Source organism: Salvelinus fontinalis, chromosome 11, assembly GCF_029448725.1.
Source record: "Salvelinus fontinalis isolate EN_2023a chromosome 11, ASM2944872v1, whole genome shotgun sequence".
In the NCBI taxonomy this organism is placed as follows: Eukaryota; Metazoa; Chordata; class Actinopteri; order Salmoniformes; family Salmonidae; genus Salvelinus; species Salvelinus fontinalis.
In genome coordinates, this window is record NC_074675.1 from 33,689,532 (window position 1) to 33,706,858 (window position 17,327).

General features: G+C 40.3%; 1 protein-coding gene across 3 annotated transcripts in view; it reads right to left on the reverse strand.

The window, feature by feature from the left end:
* Positions 1 to 17,327, reverse strand: part of LOC129865600 (myotubularin-like) — a 58,576-nt gene that overhangs the window by 14,160 nt on the left and 27,089 nt on the right. For all 3 annotated transcript variants that reach the window (XM_055938500.1, XM_055938499.1, XM_055938501.1), the window contains exons 5-11: positions 10,368 to 10,478; positions 10,046 to 10,147; positions 9,679 to 9,762; positions 3,438 to 3,587; positions 2,976 to 3,161; positions 750 to 935; positions 247 to 402 (exon numbers count right to left, since the gene is read on the reverse strand). In XM_055938500.1, coding sequence (XP_055794475.1) covers positions 247 to 402; positions 750 to 935; positions 2,976 to 3,161; positions 3,438 to 3,587; positions 9,679 to 9,762; positions 10,046 to 10,147; positions 10,368 to 10,478 — 975 coding nt within the window. The remainder of the gene's footprint in view (positions 1 to 246; positions 403 to 749; positions 936 to 2,975; positions 3,162 to 3,437; positions 3,588 to 9,678; positions 9,763 to 10,045; positions 10,148 to 10,367; positions 10,479 to 17,327) is intronic.

Below are 17,327 nucleotides of genomic sequence, written 5' to 3' on the forward strand. Positions count from 1 at the left end.
GTATATTTATACATCTAGTTGCCTCATCAATTTGAGTACAACAATTCATACATACCTGGAATCCATTGAGTGTGTGATAGTGGCTGTCCCTTGTTCTTCCCTTACCCCTTCCTGCCTCCATCCCTCCTACTCACCTGAAAGCCCCTGAGGGTGCTGTAGTGGCTGTCCCCTCTTCATCACTTACCCTTTCTCTTGCTCCCACCCTCCCTCTCCCCTTTCCCCTTCTCACCCATCCTTCTTACTCACCTGGAAGCCCCTGAGGGTGCGGTAGTGGCTGTCCAGCATCAGCATGGCCAGAGAGGTGAGCTGGGCTGTCCGATCCCACCCATCACTACAGTGGACCACCACAGAGTTACCCCCCGATATCTTATCTGCTACCTGGATGGCTCCGGAGAGGACGAGCTGGAGAGAGGAGAGTAAGAGAGCGAGAGAAAGAACAAGAGAGTTAAAGTCACTACAGTGGACCACCACACTGTTACCCCCACTGATCTTTTCTGCTACCTGGATGGCTCCCAATTACACCAGCTAGAGAAGAGAGGGGTGTTAAGGTGTGTGTGTGCCAGGGTTGGGCTCAATTCTAATTGAAGGCAGTCAATTCAGGAAGCAAACTGAAATTCCAATTCAATGATTGACAAAGACTTCTCAATAAACTGAAAGGGAGAAGTCATTTATTTTTTATTCAAATCACTTCCTGAATTAACTGACTTCAATTCGAATTGAGCCCAATCCTGGTGCGTGCATATCCCTACCTTGATGTGTTCTAGCCAGTGTGTAGACTCCAGACTAGACAGCCAGTGTGACTCCTCTACGTTGGGATAGACGATGTCCTTTAGCTTCTTCAGTGACTCTCTCATGACGTGGATGTTGTGTATGTCCAGAAACACCAGCTCAGCGTTCTGATAAGTATCGTCACCTTCGTAACCCCCACCCGTGGCCTATAGGGATGGAATAGAGGTCAGAGGTCACGGGTTAAGGTTAGAGAGTGATGTCATCATTCATGGACAAAAATAAAAAATACATCTATTTTATTTAACCGTTATGTTTGAATACTGAAAAAATTAAGGGCCATTTTGAGAACTTAAGGAGCATCAGGTACTGCTGGAATGTCTACCAATGGCATGTCCGTCTTTTTGTTTGAAATTACACTGGTCATTCTAAACATTTATATTGTAAGTATAAATAGGCCTCATCTAAAGCGAGGGCTTGCAAAAAGATTTCACTAATGATTAGTAAATGGCTTATAAATTCTGCAAAAAATTAAGAGACCACTGCAAAACGATCAGTTTCTCCAGTTTTACTATTTATAGGTATGTGTTTGGGAAAAATTTACATTTTTGTTTTATTCTATAAACTACTGACAACATTTCTCCCAAATTCCAAATAAATAAAAAATGTGTCATTTAGAGAATTTATTTGCAGAAAATGACAACTGGTCAAAATAAGAAACAAAAAATGCAGTGTTGTCAGACCTCGAATAATACAAAGAAAATATTTCACAGTGGGTGCGAGACACTGTGGCTCGTAGGCCTCTCCAGGTCTCACACCCACTGTGAAATTTGGTGGAGGATTGGTGATGATCTGGGGGTGCTTCAGCAAGGCTGGAATCGGGCAGATTTGTCTTTGTGAAGGACGCATGAATCAATCCACGTACAAGGTTGTCCTGGAAGAAAAATTGCTTCCTTCTGCTCTGACAATGTTGGTTTTGGTTTTTCCAGCAGGACAATGCTCCATGCCACACAGCCAGGTCAATCAATGTGTGGATGGAGGACCACCAGATCAAGACCCTGTCATGGCCAGCCCAATCTCCAGACCTGAACACCATTGAAAACCTCTGGAATGTGATCAACAGGAAGATGGATGGTCACAAGCCATCAAACAGGAGTGGCATAAAGTCACCCAACATCAATGTGAAAGACTGGTGGAGAGCATGCCAAGACGCATGAAAGCTGTGATTGAAAATCAGGGTTATTCCACCAAATATTGATTTCTGAACTTAAAACATTAGTATTGTGTTGTTTAAAAATATGAACAAATTTTCTTTGCATTATTCAAGGTCTGAAAACACTGCATCTTTTTTGTTATTTTGACCAGTTCTGCAAATAAATGCTCTGAATGACAATATTTTATTTGTGAGAAATTTGGGAGAAATGTTGTCAGTTCATATAAAACAAAAATGTTAATTTTACCCAAACACATACATGTAAAACCAGAGAAACTGATTTGCAGTGGTTTCAATTTTTTCCAGAGCTGTATATTCAAAATCTTAGAAAAGATCTTAGGAATCATAACATACTTTAAAAGTTGTTTATAAATGTGAATAAATTGTTTACTAATATTTACAAATGTGGAAGTAAGGATTATTAAATTAATAAACTATGTACTAATCCATTATAAATGCCTTATTCAAAGATGTTAATATAAAGTGCTACCCATTCCTTCCTTGAGGTTGTTCAAACAGGGTCATTAGTAAATGCTTTGGGCTTTTGATCAGTCATTGACACACACACTGCAACACAATGTGCAAAGGGCAGCTAGCTGTTAAAAGCCTCTCACTTGGGTGTCAGATATTTTGGGATTATCCTCATAGATTCCATATCAGTAGAGTCCAAACACACTCACACACAGTGTAGTTGTTTTGTCCTCTTAGCTTCTAAACACTAGCTCCTCGGTACTGACACCAGTAAACAATGTAGGAGACTACTAGAAAGGCCCTACAGTAGACAACAAGAGAACACAACATCCTATGTGGATGTCTAAAAGACACCATAACCAACACACCTCCTTCCAAAACATTGCACCGTATCACTCTGTCTCTATGTAGCAAAGCTTTGCTGTGACGTAGGAGCTCACAAAGAAAACTCAATACTAAAGATTCCTTGCTAGCTTGCCTGTACATGTAAATAAAAAAGGGTGGAATTGTCCCCATTTGATCCATTGACTCCATTGTGACCTTTCAGTGACCTTTGTCCCCTGACCTTGTTGGCAACGGCGTTGACGCTGGGCCGTGCGTCGTAGATTGTGAGCTTGGCAGTGCCGTTGGCCTCCCGGATCACGTCCAGGTAGCGCTCGTCGTCCTTGTTCCTCTTCCCAGACATCCCCACCAGGGGCTGGGAGCAGCGGCAGATAACGGCCTGGTTCTCACGGTGGATCCAGGATAGGACCTAGAGAGAGAGGAGAAAGAAAGACGCAGTGTGAGAGAGAGGAGAGAAAGAAAGACACAGTGTTAGAGCGAGAGAGAGGGTTAGGTAAGTGGGGAGGTGGGAGACAGAGGGGTGTGGGAGAGGGAGGGGGGTTGGGTGGGAGGAAGTAAGATAGATAGAACACAGGGATATGATAGAGGGACAAAGAGATGGAGGAAAATAAAGAAGGAAAGCGGGATAAGGTGAATAGAGAGGGCAGGAAGAGTGTGAGGATAGGATGAGGAAATGGGGATTTACCGGTATGCGTCCTCTCGACCTGAAGGTAGACACTTTCCTCAGGTCTTCCTCTGTAGCTTTGAAGGGAACCACCAGTATAGTGGGGTAGGTGTCACACAGCTCATAGTTGTCATTGATGAACGTGATACGCCACTTGTCAGTGGGTAAGCCCTGGGGACCGGGGTAGACAAACAGCCAATCAGAGAAGAGATTGCAGGTTGTGACTCGGAGGCATTATTGGTTAAGTACAGCACTACATCACTGATGCCAGGATAAGGACAGTATTTAAAAACAGACTAAGTACAGGTAACTGCCAAAATAAAGAAACACCAACACAAAGTGTCTTAGGATGTTGGCCAACTACTAGGCTTGGGCAGTATACCGTATATTCCGTATACAGGGGTATTTGGAAAAAGCCACGGGATGGTTTTTCAATACAGTCAATACAGTTCAAAATATTTATTTGACATTTTTTAATACATTTGAATATTTGTAGCTACTTTTTAAGTAAATACCTGCAGACAACTTGTGCAATACGTTAATAGATAAAGAACATTGCGTTCTTCATTTCACCTGTCACATTATTATGTAGCTTATGGTAGTTCCAAGTCACGTGGTGTTTATTTATAAGCACACAACAACAAGAGACCAGAGTCACTCACTGTCGTGTAGCATGCACCAGGTGATCTAATTACCGTATGAAATTCACAACTAAATGTTTGCCAGCTAGATATCTTATAACTTTTAAGTTAACTGTCTAAAATGTGCTAAATTCTCTGCAGTTGTGCATTTGGTTTGCTAATTTAGTAGCTAGTTAGCCATCCAGCTAAGTGGTTAGCTTCTTCCAAAAACAATCATGCATTCGCTTGGTAACAGCAGATAATTCCCTCCTGGATCAAGAGCCTTGCTGGCTAATATTTGTTTGGGGGTTCAGCAAACTGTGAGTAGCATTTTTGAGTTACTTGTATACCTGTACAGTTTAGTTCAGAAACTACAAAATGTTTGTTAGCATTTAGTTAGCATTCTCTATGAGGATGCCTTAGTACTTGTTAGCATTTTGTTAGCATTCTGGTAAGTGACGTTTTTTGGGCTTTGAATACGAGTACTTTTTAAATAAATACCTGCAGTCAACTTGTGCCCTAGATTATAGATAAAGCAGATTGCGTTTACCATTTCGTCGTTAGATCATTTTTCATTATGAAGCTTACTGTTACTAGCTTCCGAAAACAGCGGTTTGAGACAGTCGTGTATGTTTGTTTTACAAAGAACAATGCGCAAAATCAAATCAAATTTTATTTGTCACACACATGGTTAGCAGATGTTAATGCGCGTAGCGAAATGCTTGTGCTTCTAGTTCCGACAAAGCAGTAATAACCAACCTAACAATTCCACAACTACTACCTTATACACACAAGTGTAAATGGATAAAGAATATGTACATAAAGATATATGAATGAGTGTTGGTACAGAACGGCATAGGCAAGATGCAGTAGATGTTATCGAGTACAGTATATACATATGAGATGAGTAATGTAGGGTATGTAAACATAAAAGCGCATAGTTTAAAGTGGCTAGTGATCCATGTATTACATAAAGATGGCAAGATGCAGTAGATGATAGAGTACAGTATATACATATACATTATATTAAGTGGCATTGTTTAAAGTGGCTAGTGATACAGTTTTTATCAATTTCCATCAATTTCCATTATTAAAGTGAGCTGGAGTTGAGTCAGTACGTTGGCAGCAGCCATTCGATGTTAGATGTGGCTGTTTAACAGTCTGATGGCCTTGAGATAGAAGCTGTTTTTCAGTCTCTCGGTCCCTACTTTGATGCACCTGTACTGACCTCGCCTTCTGGATGATAGCGAGGTGAACAGGCAGTGGCTCGGGTGGTTGTTGTCCTTGATGATCTTTATGGCCTTCCTGTGACATCGGGTGGTGTATGTGTCCTGGAGGGCAGGTAGTTTGCACCCAGTGATGCGTTGTGCAGACCTCACTACCCTCTGGAGAGCCTTACGGTTGTGGGCGGAGCAGTTGCCGTACCAGGCGGTGATACAGCCTGACAGGATGCTCTCGATTGTGCATCTGTAAAAGTTTGTGAGTGCTTTTGGTGACAAGCCGAATTTCTTCAGCCTCCTGAGGTTGAAGAGGCGCTGCTGCATCTTCTTCACAACGCTGTCTGTGTGGGTGGACAAATTCAGTTTGTCCGTGATGTGTACGCCGAGGAACTTAAAACTTGGGAGCTTTGTGAGGTGAGTCACTCCTGCTGCACAACTTAAGTGAGGTGATTAAGTTACACTTGTATGAAATTCACTACTAATGTTTGCCAGCTATATATTTTAACTATTAAGTTAACCTGTCTGGCTCTGGCGTTCCGCTAGTGTAACTCCTCCCACATTCCACTGAAAAGGCAGAGCGCGAAATTCAAAAGATATTTTTTCGAAATATTTAACTTTCACACATTAACAAGTCCAATACAGCAAATGAAAGATACACATCTTGTGAATCCAGTCAACATGTCCAATTTTTTAAACGTTTTACAGCGAAAACACCACATATATTTATGTTAGCTCAGCACCAAATACAAAAAAGGACAGACATTTTTCACAGCACAGGTAGCATGCACAAAGCCAACCTAACTAACCAAAAACCAACCAAACTAACCAAGAAACAACTTCATCAGATGACAGTCTTATAACATGTTATACAATAAATCTATGTTTTGTTCGAAAAATTTGCATATTTGAGGTATAAATCAGTTTTACATTGCAGCTACAATCACAGCTAACGTCAGAAATATAACCAAAGCAGCCAGAGTAATTACAGACACCAACGTTAAATACCTAAATACTCATCATAAAACATTTCTGAAAAATCGATGGTGTACAGCAAATTAAAGATAAACATCTTGTGAATCCAGCCAATATTTCCGTCAACAAACGGAAGAGAACGGAACACGGCAAAACTCCCGAAAAAATTTCAATAATCTGATTAAACTATATTGAAAAAACATACTTTACGATGATATTGTCACATGTATCAAATAAAATCAAAGCCGGAGATATTAGTCGTCCATAACGACAGCTTATTAGAAGGCAAATCCAGGTCCCTTCACGCGCTCTCCAGAAAACGTCATGCCGAGAGCTATTATTCGACCCCAGCTCAAGTTACACACTCCATTTCTTCTCTCACTGCCTGTCGACATCTAGTGGAAGATGTATGAGGTGCATCTAAACTAATAAATATCAAGGACTTTAACCTGTTTGGGCTTAAGGGGCAGTATTGAGTAGCCAGATAAAAGGTGCCCATTTCAAACGGCCTCGTACTCAATTCTTGCTCGTACAATATGCATATTATTATTACTATTGGATAGAAAACACTCTCTAGTTTCTAAAACCGTTTGAATTATATCTGTGAGTCAAACAGAACTCATTTGGCACAAACTTCCTGACCAGGAAGTGGAAAGTCTGAAATTGGAAACTGTTCTACTTTCTGCCTATAAATGGGCATGATACGTAAGAGTATACGTGCACTTCATAGACCTTCCCCTGGATGTCAAGAGGCGGTGAGAGAAGAAATTTAGTGTTTATCTTGGTCTGAAGTGGAATACAGGCTCTTTGTATGACGTGTCCGCCCATTTCCTGTTTTCTGGAGGCGCGAAAGGGTACTTGGATTTGCCTTCTGTTTAGCTGCCGTTATGGACGACTAATCTCTCCGCCTTTGATTTTATTTGATACATGTGACCATATCATCGTAAAGTATGTTTTTTCAATATAGTTTCATCAGATTATTGAAAATTTTTCGGGAGTTTTGCCGTGTTCCGTTCTCTTCCGTTTGTTGACATGGAGAGCTTTGTGCCACTAGGCTAGCGCGCTTGCTAATTCAAGAGGGAAAATGAATGTTCTAATTCCAAACAACGATTGTTCTTGACAAAGGACACCTTGTCCAACATTCTGATGGAAGATCACCAAAAGTAAGAAACATTTTATGATGCTATTTCATATATCTGTCGTGCATGTGAACTAGTCGTCGGCGCCCAATGTTTGGGTACTCAGCTATACCGAAGCTGGATGTCGTAATGAAGTTATTATTTAATTCTAACACTGCGATTTCATTAAGAACTAATGGATCTATCATTTCCTATACAACAAGTATTTTTTACTTATGTTTATGAATAGCTATTTGGTCAGAATATGTGTGTCAGAAAACGTGTCAGAAAAATATCGTTGCTGTTTAGACGTTGTGGAAAAAGTAGCTAAGTAAGCACAATGTGTAACCACTGATTTCAGGTCTAAATATGCACATTTTCGAACAAAACATAAGTGTATGTATAACCTGATGTTATAGGACTGTCATCTGATGAAGAATATCAAGGTTAGTCAAAAATTATATATCTTTTGCTTGTTTGTTACGATCGCTAACCTTTTGCTACTGGGAAATGGCATGTCTTTCTGGCTATTGTGGTAAGCTAATATAACGCTATATTTTGTTTTCGCTGTAAAACACTTAATAAATCGGAAATATTGTCTGGAATCACAAGATGCCTGTCTTTCATTTGCTGTACACTATGTATTTTTCAGAAATGTTTTATGATGAGTAATTAGGTATTTGACGTTGGTGTCTAATTATTATGGCTGCTTTCGGTGCAATTTCTGATTGTAGCTGCAATGTAAACTATGATTTATACCTGAAATATGCACATTTTTCGAACAAAACAGATTTATTGAATAACATGTTATAAGACTCATCTGATGAATTTGTTTGTTGGTTAGTTTGGTTGGTTCTTGGTTAGTTAGGTTGGCTTTGTGCATGCTACCTGTGCTGTAAAAAATGTCAGTGCTTTTTTGTATTTGGTGGTGAGCTAACATAAATATACGTGCTGTTTTCGCTGTAAAACATTTTAAAAAATCGGACATGTTGGCTGGATTCACAAGATGTGTACCTTTTATTTGCTGTATTGGACTTGTTAATGTGTGAAAGTTAAATATTTAAAAAATATATATTTTGAATTTCGCGCCCTGCACTTGAGCTGGCTGTTGTCATAAGTGTACCGGCGTCGGGCTGCAGCCATAATTAATAGGCAGGCACTAGAAGAGAGCATCGATTTCAGATTTTCCACTTCCTGTCAGGAAGTTTGCTGCAAAAGGAGTTCTGTTTTACTCAGATATAATTCAAACGGTTTTAGAAACTTGAGTGTTTTCTATCCAATAGTAATAATAATATGCATATTGTACGAGCAAGAATTGAGTACGAGGCCATTTAAATTGGGCACGATTTTCCCCCAAAGTGAAAACAGCGCCCTCTGTCCTCAACAGGTTAGCTACCTAAGATTTCCCAAATAAATTCTCACCAGCTGGGTTTTTCTAACTTGTTAGCAAAGTGACTAACGTTAGCTTGCAAGATCACGCTTCTTGGTAACAGCAACAGAGAGGATCCCCTCTTGGACTGAGATCCCTGCTGCCTAATATTTGTTTTGTGCATGCTGAAAACTGCATTTTGAGATACTTGCATAACATTATGAGCTGGTCTTCTGTCCTAGTAGTAAATGTTTGCATACACTCATTAGCATTTACCTAGCATCTGCTATGACAATTCCTTAGTACTTGTTAGCATTTGGGGCTTTTTATTTATTTTTACGTTTACCGTATATCACGGGATGGCACATGGTATGAAGGTATAGAAATCTGGATACCGCCCCCAAGCCAGAAAAGCTTCAATGCACCTTGGTATAGGATTCTACAAGTGTCTGGAACTCTTGGAGGGATGCAACACCCTTCTTCCACAAGAAATTCCATCATCTGGTATTTTGTTGACGGTGGTGGAAAATTCTGGTCTCGGGCGCCGCTCCAGAATCTCCCATAAGTGTTCAATTGGGTTGAGATATGGTGACTGAGAGGGCCATGGCATATGGTTGACATCGTTTTCATGCTCATCAAACCACTTATTCCCTGTGGATGGCGGCATTGTTATCCAATGAGGGCATAGCCTTGGTAAACAAAATATATATGTTTATAACATGATTCTAAGCACGATGTGATGTTAATTGCTATATTAAGTCAGGACCCACACTTGTGTGGAAGCACATGCTTTCAATATACTTCGTATCCCTCATTTACTCAAGTGTTTCCATTATTTTGTCAGTTACATGTAAGTGACTGAGTTAAAAGCTGTGACATTGGATCTGGCCCAATAGACACATAAAACCTAGAAGACTCATAGCAATGTAATGACACATTTAATAAGACAATGATAAGGCTTACCTGCCGCCTGAACTCTTCCATGGGTTTGTAGACACTCCAGCCATTCTCTTCATATTTCTCCTGACTCAGGTACGCAAACAGAAGCTGAGGGAGAGAGAGAGAATGTGATTGACTGGTCATTACTGAGGTTTTATTTGTCATGCAAAAATCATGGGAGAGTTTCGCTAAGTAAACTGCTCTCTGTGAGTGATTGTTTGACTCTACTCTAATGATGTGCGAAGACAAATAACAGGCCACCTCAAACTGACAAACTCTAATAAAGCACTTGTCTTGTACAATTATAGTTGTTAAACAGTTATTAAAAGTGGTAATGATATCAGGTGAGACTAAATAAAAAAAGGTCGAAGGAAATAAGGTGTGTACGTACCAGGCCATGGGATAGTGGAAAGGCGTATCTAAAGAGTATATCGAAGATGTCTCTTCTGCTGTGGCCCTCTTGCTTCAGCGCAAACCTCAGGTTCCTCATGTCCTGTTGGGAGACACACACAACACACAAAATGCTGTCAGTACAAAATAAATAGTTGTAGTCTTTGATGTTGTAACTTCCTGATCCAACACTGGAATAAACGTCTCTGAGCACAATGTCAAAAATAAATAAAATTGTGTTTCATTCCGATTATATCTGACAGACTAGGACTGAACCATTGTGTATAAAAGAGGGGTGTCAGGGCCATGATGAAGTATCTTACCTTGCAGGTGATGTCCAGCCCGTATGAGTTCTCCCCCCGACTGGAGGCTCCGCCCATCTTCTCCACCCGGCCAATGGCACCCAGCGGAACGTTCAGGGTCACCGACGGGTCCTGTGATGTCACAAGAAATAAAAACACGTGATTTGTTCCTGCTGGGATTCCAGTTGTATCACAACAGAACACACCATAAATTGATGATTGGTGCTGCAGTGGTTGAACTGAAATCATACTTGATATTGGTATTGAGAGGGCACAAACCATATAATTATGTAATGCACTAAACTCTTGAATATGCTTTATGTAGCCAATATTTAATATGCAAGACAGGGCAGACTTCTTAAGTAAACCCTTAGTAAAGCATAGGCCCATGTAGCAGACACTTATTCTAAATCACGTGCATCAGTTCATAGTCACCAGAGTATGTGCGTGTGTGTAGAAGTAGTATGAAGTCAGCATATTGTTAAAGTGTTGTCATATGTTGTATTACAGACAGTGGAGAATGCGTTCCAAATGGCTCCCTACTCCATATCTAGTGCACTACTTTGACCAGAACCATAATGGGACCTATGGGTTAAAAATAGTGCACTACATAAGGAATAGGGTTCCATTTGGGACGTAGACTGGAGTAAAGAGCATTACTGCTGCAGTAGTGTCCCTGTAGACTGTTATAACCTACTCCATCACTGACACCCACTCAATTACACACACGCACATGCACACAGACTCACACAGACACGGCTGCACGAGCACACACACACCACTCTCCCTGACTGATGATCTCCGATAGAGCCAACCTTGGGACCTCCACGTCTGCTCCATCTATCATTCTCTAACCATCCCTCTTCTCTCTTGTTCTCCTCCCTCCGTCAACAATGCCCCCATACCTCTCCATGGATTACAACTAACAGAAACTGAAAACAATTCTGCAAGTGCCCACGAAACTGTGCCAAACATTGGTGGTGCCAGGAGAGAGGGAGGAGGAAAGAGTGAGAGAGAGAGGGATGAAAAAGCAAGAGAGGGGGATATGGGATTCCCCACTTTTTGTTGTGTTGGAGATTAACGTCTTGTCTAAAACAGGAAGAATAAAAGTGAAAATACCAGAGAGACTGGATTACACTTAGAGGCACAATATTGCTTTATTTAAGAGAGTGTGTTTATATCCATATCCAAATAACCTGGACAGTGCCAAGTCACACACAACTACACACAGACAGCAATAGCAGACACGCACATTATTGTAACGCTTGACTAAGGACCTCTTCTCACTACGAGAGATTGCCTACAGTAAAAATCATAATAGCAGAGAAATGTTTTTGAAACAGCTGAAATGTATAATCATGTTCCTTATTATCAGAGACATGTTACATTTCGTTTTTACCTGAAATTGCAGTAAAAGTCGGATAATCTGAAATTGACGTAGCTTTAAAGTAATCTCAAAACTCCATTTATTCCATTGCAAAAGCAAGCAGGAAAGCAAGCAGCAACTCCCAGTGAATTAACAACTGTTTCAGTCACAATTAGCCTTTTCCCATGTAGGCCTAACTATTTGCATGATATTGATGAAATGAAGCATGGCTTGTTCTAAGCCTGGCTGAAAATCAATATAGCTAGCTATTGTTCAGCTAACGTTGGCAGACAAACATTCAGCTAACTAATGTTAGGCAACTAAGCTAGCAAGTTACTATTTTACATTTTGCAGGATGAAACCTTTTGAGATGCACCATCTCATTTTTAAGTGTCCAAATAAATAATTTAAAAAACATTTCTAAATAACAAGAATAATATGGCAACTGTCTAATAATTGTGACAGAAAGTTGTAGAAAACTACTAAATAGGCCTACATCTAAAACTGCTGCAATTACTAATACAACTAATAAAACTAAGTACCTAAAATATATATATTTTTTTGCAACTGCACATGAAGAAACTTTTAAATTACTTGAAATGTTCCTCATTGACTGACCTTCATGTTTTAAAGTAATGGACTGTCGTTTCTCTTTGCTTATTTGAGCTGTTTTATGAAGTTGGTATTTTACTAAATAGGGCCATCTTCTGTATACCTTGTCACAACACAACTGATTGGCTCAAACGAAGAAAGAAAGAAATTCCACAAATGAACTTAAGGCACACCTGTTCATTGAAATGCATTCCAGGTGACTACCTCATGAAGCTGGTTGAGAGAATGCCAAGAGTATGCAAAGCTGTCAAGGCAAAGGGAGGCTACTTTGAAAAATATAAAATATAAAATATGATTTGTTTAACACTTTTTTTTGGTTACTACACGATTCCATGTGTTATTTAATAGTTTTGATGTCTTCCCTATTATTCTACAATGTAGAAAATAGTAAAAAATAAAGAAAAACCCTGGAATGAGTAGGTGTGTCCAAACTTTTGAATGGTACTGTATGTCACTTAAAATAATGTTGGACCTTCAGTTAAAATGACACTAATTTAAATGAACATTAAGGCCATGCTCTACCTTCAACATGACAATGTTGTCATCGAACCAGTATTATTTGTGACCGACCGCCTTGATTCGGTCTTAAGTAGCAAAATGTGATAGTGTTTTTTACATTGGATAAAAGCTGACACACAAAGCTACATTTGAGGAACAATGGGAAAGTAATTCTGCTTTAAAAGTTAATAAACTTGTAACTTCACTTTTGAGAAAATAGCAATTTAATGTTTTGGTATCTACTGGAGAGCTCTTTGTCTACACCCATTCAGCATCGTTCACACCCTCTTAAGCTTTAGCACCACCCATCTCTTTAAGGGTTGATCTGAGCGTTCTGTCCTGACAACAACAGTCAAACACTGGCAAACATTGTTAAGACATGTTGCTAGCTAGCTAGGTAAACAATGAACCATAATCCCAACTCATGACATTATTACCCTGCTTGAATCTGCAGGTAACTAACTAACTAACAAACCAGCAAGCTAGCTAACATTAGGCTATAACTAGCAAAGCAAATGGCTCTGAGATAAGAAAAATAAAATTACTCACATTATTAGCTAGCGAGCCAGCCAGCTAACATTAGCTAGCTAGCTAACAGTCCACGAACTTAAAATGAAAAAAAGACTTTGTCAAAAATAGAAACGTGTAATATCTGAAAATATAGCTAGTTAGACTATCTTACCTGTATACATCATGGATGGACGCTTCTCCCTGACACAGATGCTATGGCTGCCCTTAGTTTGAAGTGTTAATCAAGAGACAGGTGTTTTCTCCATCTATCATGCTCTAACTCGACTGATTTCAACAAGCCGCGTTAAACAGGATTACCTACACATACTGACCAGCTCAAATAGACAGAAGCGTGCGATATGGCAGACCAATCCGACTCATCTCTCGGCACATACAGCCCACCCATTAACTCAGCCAATCATGACTAGCGGGAAGGTTGCTGTCTTTTTCTGTGGCTAAAACAACTAGGCCCGTAATTGAACAATTGTATTTGTATTTACAGATGGCATACAAGTCTGTTATTAAGGCACATTAAAGTGCACATGTTCCAGAAGGGATTTCAGCCAAAAAAAAAAACACATTTTAAAAGAAAATAAGTACACATTCAAATGGCTCTCCAGTGAAGTAGTGACCCGAGACATAAACTAGCTTCCTGAAACATGTCACATTTAGTCCTTTATTACAACTATTGCATATTTTCTTGTTTTTATCCCATTTCCTCTAAAGGGGTAAGACGCAGGGGAAGGGGGCTGCTTTTTGGAAGTGGTGTGGAATGGTTGGCGAGCTGCGGACACCCTACCAGTTCCTGTATTGGCCATCAGAGCTACAGCTTCCAATGCTACAAGGAAGTGCACAATGAAGCACCTGTGCATGCAGCAATGTGTTGAGGTTGTGAAAAGTCCTGACAGGGACATCAGACTGGCCGTGAAGAAGGAGCCCTCTGACCCTGTAGAGACATTTTCATGGTTGCTCACATAGTTGGAGTCAAAGAGACCTGAGATACCAAGGACTGTCCTATAGTGTAAGAGAATTGAAGACGGTTCTTTTCTGTACAAGGTTTTTCAGAATTTCCCTGGGGATAAATCTGTGCATCCAGCAAGAGCAGAGGACACAATGGAAAACAGGTTTTTGGACATGTACCACTCAGCCACCCAAGTACATAAAACTGCACATCATCGCAGCCTTGAAAGAAGACTAATCTAATCTCAGAGTTGTGATGGCTAGGCTACTTCAGCATTGGGAATGGGGGTAGACTTTAAGGGTGTCCAACATGTAGTCAACTATGGACCACCTCAAGACGTCCAGTCTCAATTGCAGGCATATGGAAGAGCGGGGAGTGCCTTCAAAGTATTCAGACCTCTTTGCTTTTTCTACATTTAAAAAACATCTAAAATTGATAAAAAATAATTCCTCTAATTTACACAATACCCATAATTACAAAATAAATAGGTTTTTAGATTTTTTTGAATGATTAAGAAATAAAACAAATAACATATTTACAAGTATTCAGACAGGATTGTGTCGAGGCACAAATCTGGGGAAGATACCAAAAAATGTCAGCAGCATTGACGGTCCCCAAGAACACAGTGGCCTCCTTCATTCTTAAATGGAAGAAGTTTGGAACCGTCAAGACTCTTCCTTGAGCTGGCCACCCGGCCAAACTGAGCAATCGGGGGAGAAGGGCCTTGGTCAGGGAGGTGACCAAGAACCCGATGGTCACTCTGACAAAGCTCTAGAGTTCTTCTGTAGAGATGGGAGAACATTCCAGAAGGACAACCATCTCTGGACCACTCCACCAAACCAGGCCTTTATGGTAAAGTGGCCAGACGGAAGCCACTCCTCAGTAAAAGGCACACAGCCTGCTTGGAGTTGGCCAAAAGGCACCTAAAGGACTCTCAGACCATGAGACCATGAATGAGTGGCCTGAATGCAAAGCGTCATGTCTGGAAGAAACCTGGCATGGTGTTGACAACATCATTTTGTGGTGATGTTTTTCAGCGCCAGGGATTGGGAGACTTTTATTTTATCTTTATTTAACTAGGCAAGTCAGTTAAGAACAAATTCTTATTTTCAATGACGGCCTAGGAACAGTGGGTTAACTGCCTTGTTCAGGGGCAGAACGACAGATTTGTACATTGTCAGCTCAGGGATTCGATCTTGCAACCTTTCGGTTACTAGTCCAACGCTCTAACCATCAGGCTACGCTGCCGCCCCAAGACTAGTCAAGATCGAGGCAAAGATTAACGAAGCAAAGTACAGAGATCCTTGATGAAAACCTGCTCCAGAGCGCTCAGGACCTCAGACTGGAGTGAAGGTTCACCTTCCAACAGGACAACAACCCTAAGTACATAGCCAAGACAAAACAGGAGTGGCTTCGGAAGAAGTCTCAATGTCCTTCAGTGGTCCAGCCAGAGCCCGGACTTGAACCCGATCGAACATCTCTGGAGAGACCATTGAATAGCTGTGCAGCAACACTCCCCAACCAATCTGACAAAGATTGAGAGGATCTCTAGAGAAGAATGGGAGAAACTACCCAAATACAGGTGTGCCAAGATTTTTATTTAACCAGGCAAGTCAGTTAAGAACAAATTCTTATTTACAATGATGGCCTATACCGGCCAAACCTGGACAACGCTGGGCCAATTGTGCGCCGCCCTTTGGGACTCCCAATCACGGCCGGTTGTGATTGTGGCTTGTAGCGTCATACCCAAGAAGACTCAAGGTAATCGCTGCTAAAGGTGCTTCAACAAAATGAATGCGTAAAGGGCCTGAATACTTATGTAAATGTGTTATTTCAGTTTGTGAAAGAAAAAAACATATATTAAAAATAAACTATTTTGTAGATTGATGGGGGGGGGGAATAATAATAATAATTTTACAATAAGGCTGTAACGTAACAAAATGTGGAAAAAGTAAAGGGGTCTGAATACTTTCTGAATGCACTGTATCCTGTAACATGGAAGACAGCTTGTCGGAGTTTCAAATAGTACAAGCTGCAGGCGGGTGAAACTGTTCCAGCTCTTTTATGATGTCACGCAACCAGTATCACCCAAACATGACCGCTGTAACAATTGTGCTACCTCATGCAACTGCAACGATGTATGTGAGGGCAATTCAAGTCCTTGGGAGAGGCATGCTGGACAACAATTACAACCAAGACATAGGCTGGTGATTGAAGAGCATAGGTAATACCCGAGAGAGAAATTACATGACCTTGCACTTGACATGGCACACACAGGTGTTCATGGGAGTCTCGGTTTATTACAAATCAGCCAATGAGGGTAACCCTGACAAAATCATAAACAACATTCTGAGCACAATTGCCTTATGTTTCTCAGTTGAGGAAATGTTTCTGCTCTGCCCATTACTGACATAAGACATGCAATATCCCGAGTGTTTATCAGAGGTATTTGGAGACGAGAAACACTTAAGTGATTATGATTCAGTGTTGGGACAACGTAAGTCTTTTGCAAACATGACTGTCTATACATTGGGAATTTGTTCATGCTGTGTTGATTAATATTGTAGGCATGCTCATATATACTTAACACTTCAAAAGACTTAGGGTATGTAGTCTAGGATATTATTGTTGTGGAAACCATTGAGCTGTGTGGAATAGTAGAACGTATGCCATACACACTGTAAATAAATACTTTTGCTTAAATATTTGTTCTAATACCCATTTTGAGTTATCTAGAGTATATAGTGGGCAAAGATGTGAACCGTTACCCATAGTTACTTGTTCATAAAGTGCATTCTTTCCATCACTTGACTTCAATACATGATCCATATTTGAAAACATTAATGCTCGGTGGATTGTATGACTATTATAAATGAACTTTTAGTTGCCTTTATTTGATGAAATGATTAACTAATTGTACTACTATCAACTTTACACAACTTTCCAAGTATAAAAAGTGTACACTTCCCCCTCTAGAGTTGGCATAGAGAATTGATAAAAAGGCTAGGCTATAGCATTTGTGATACTGCTCTTG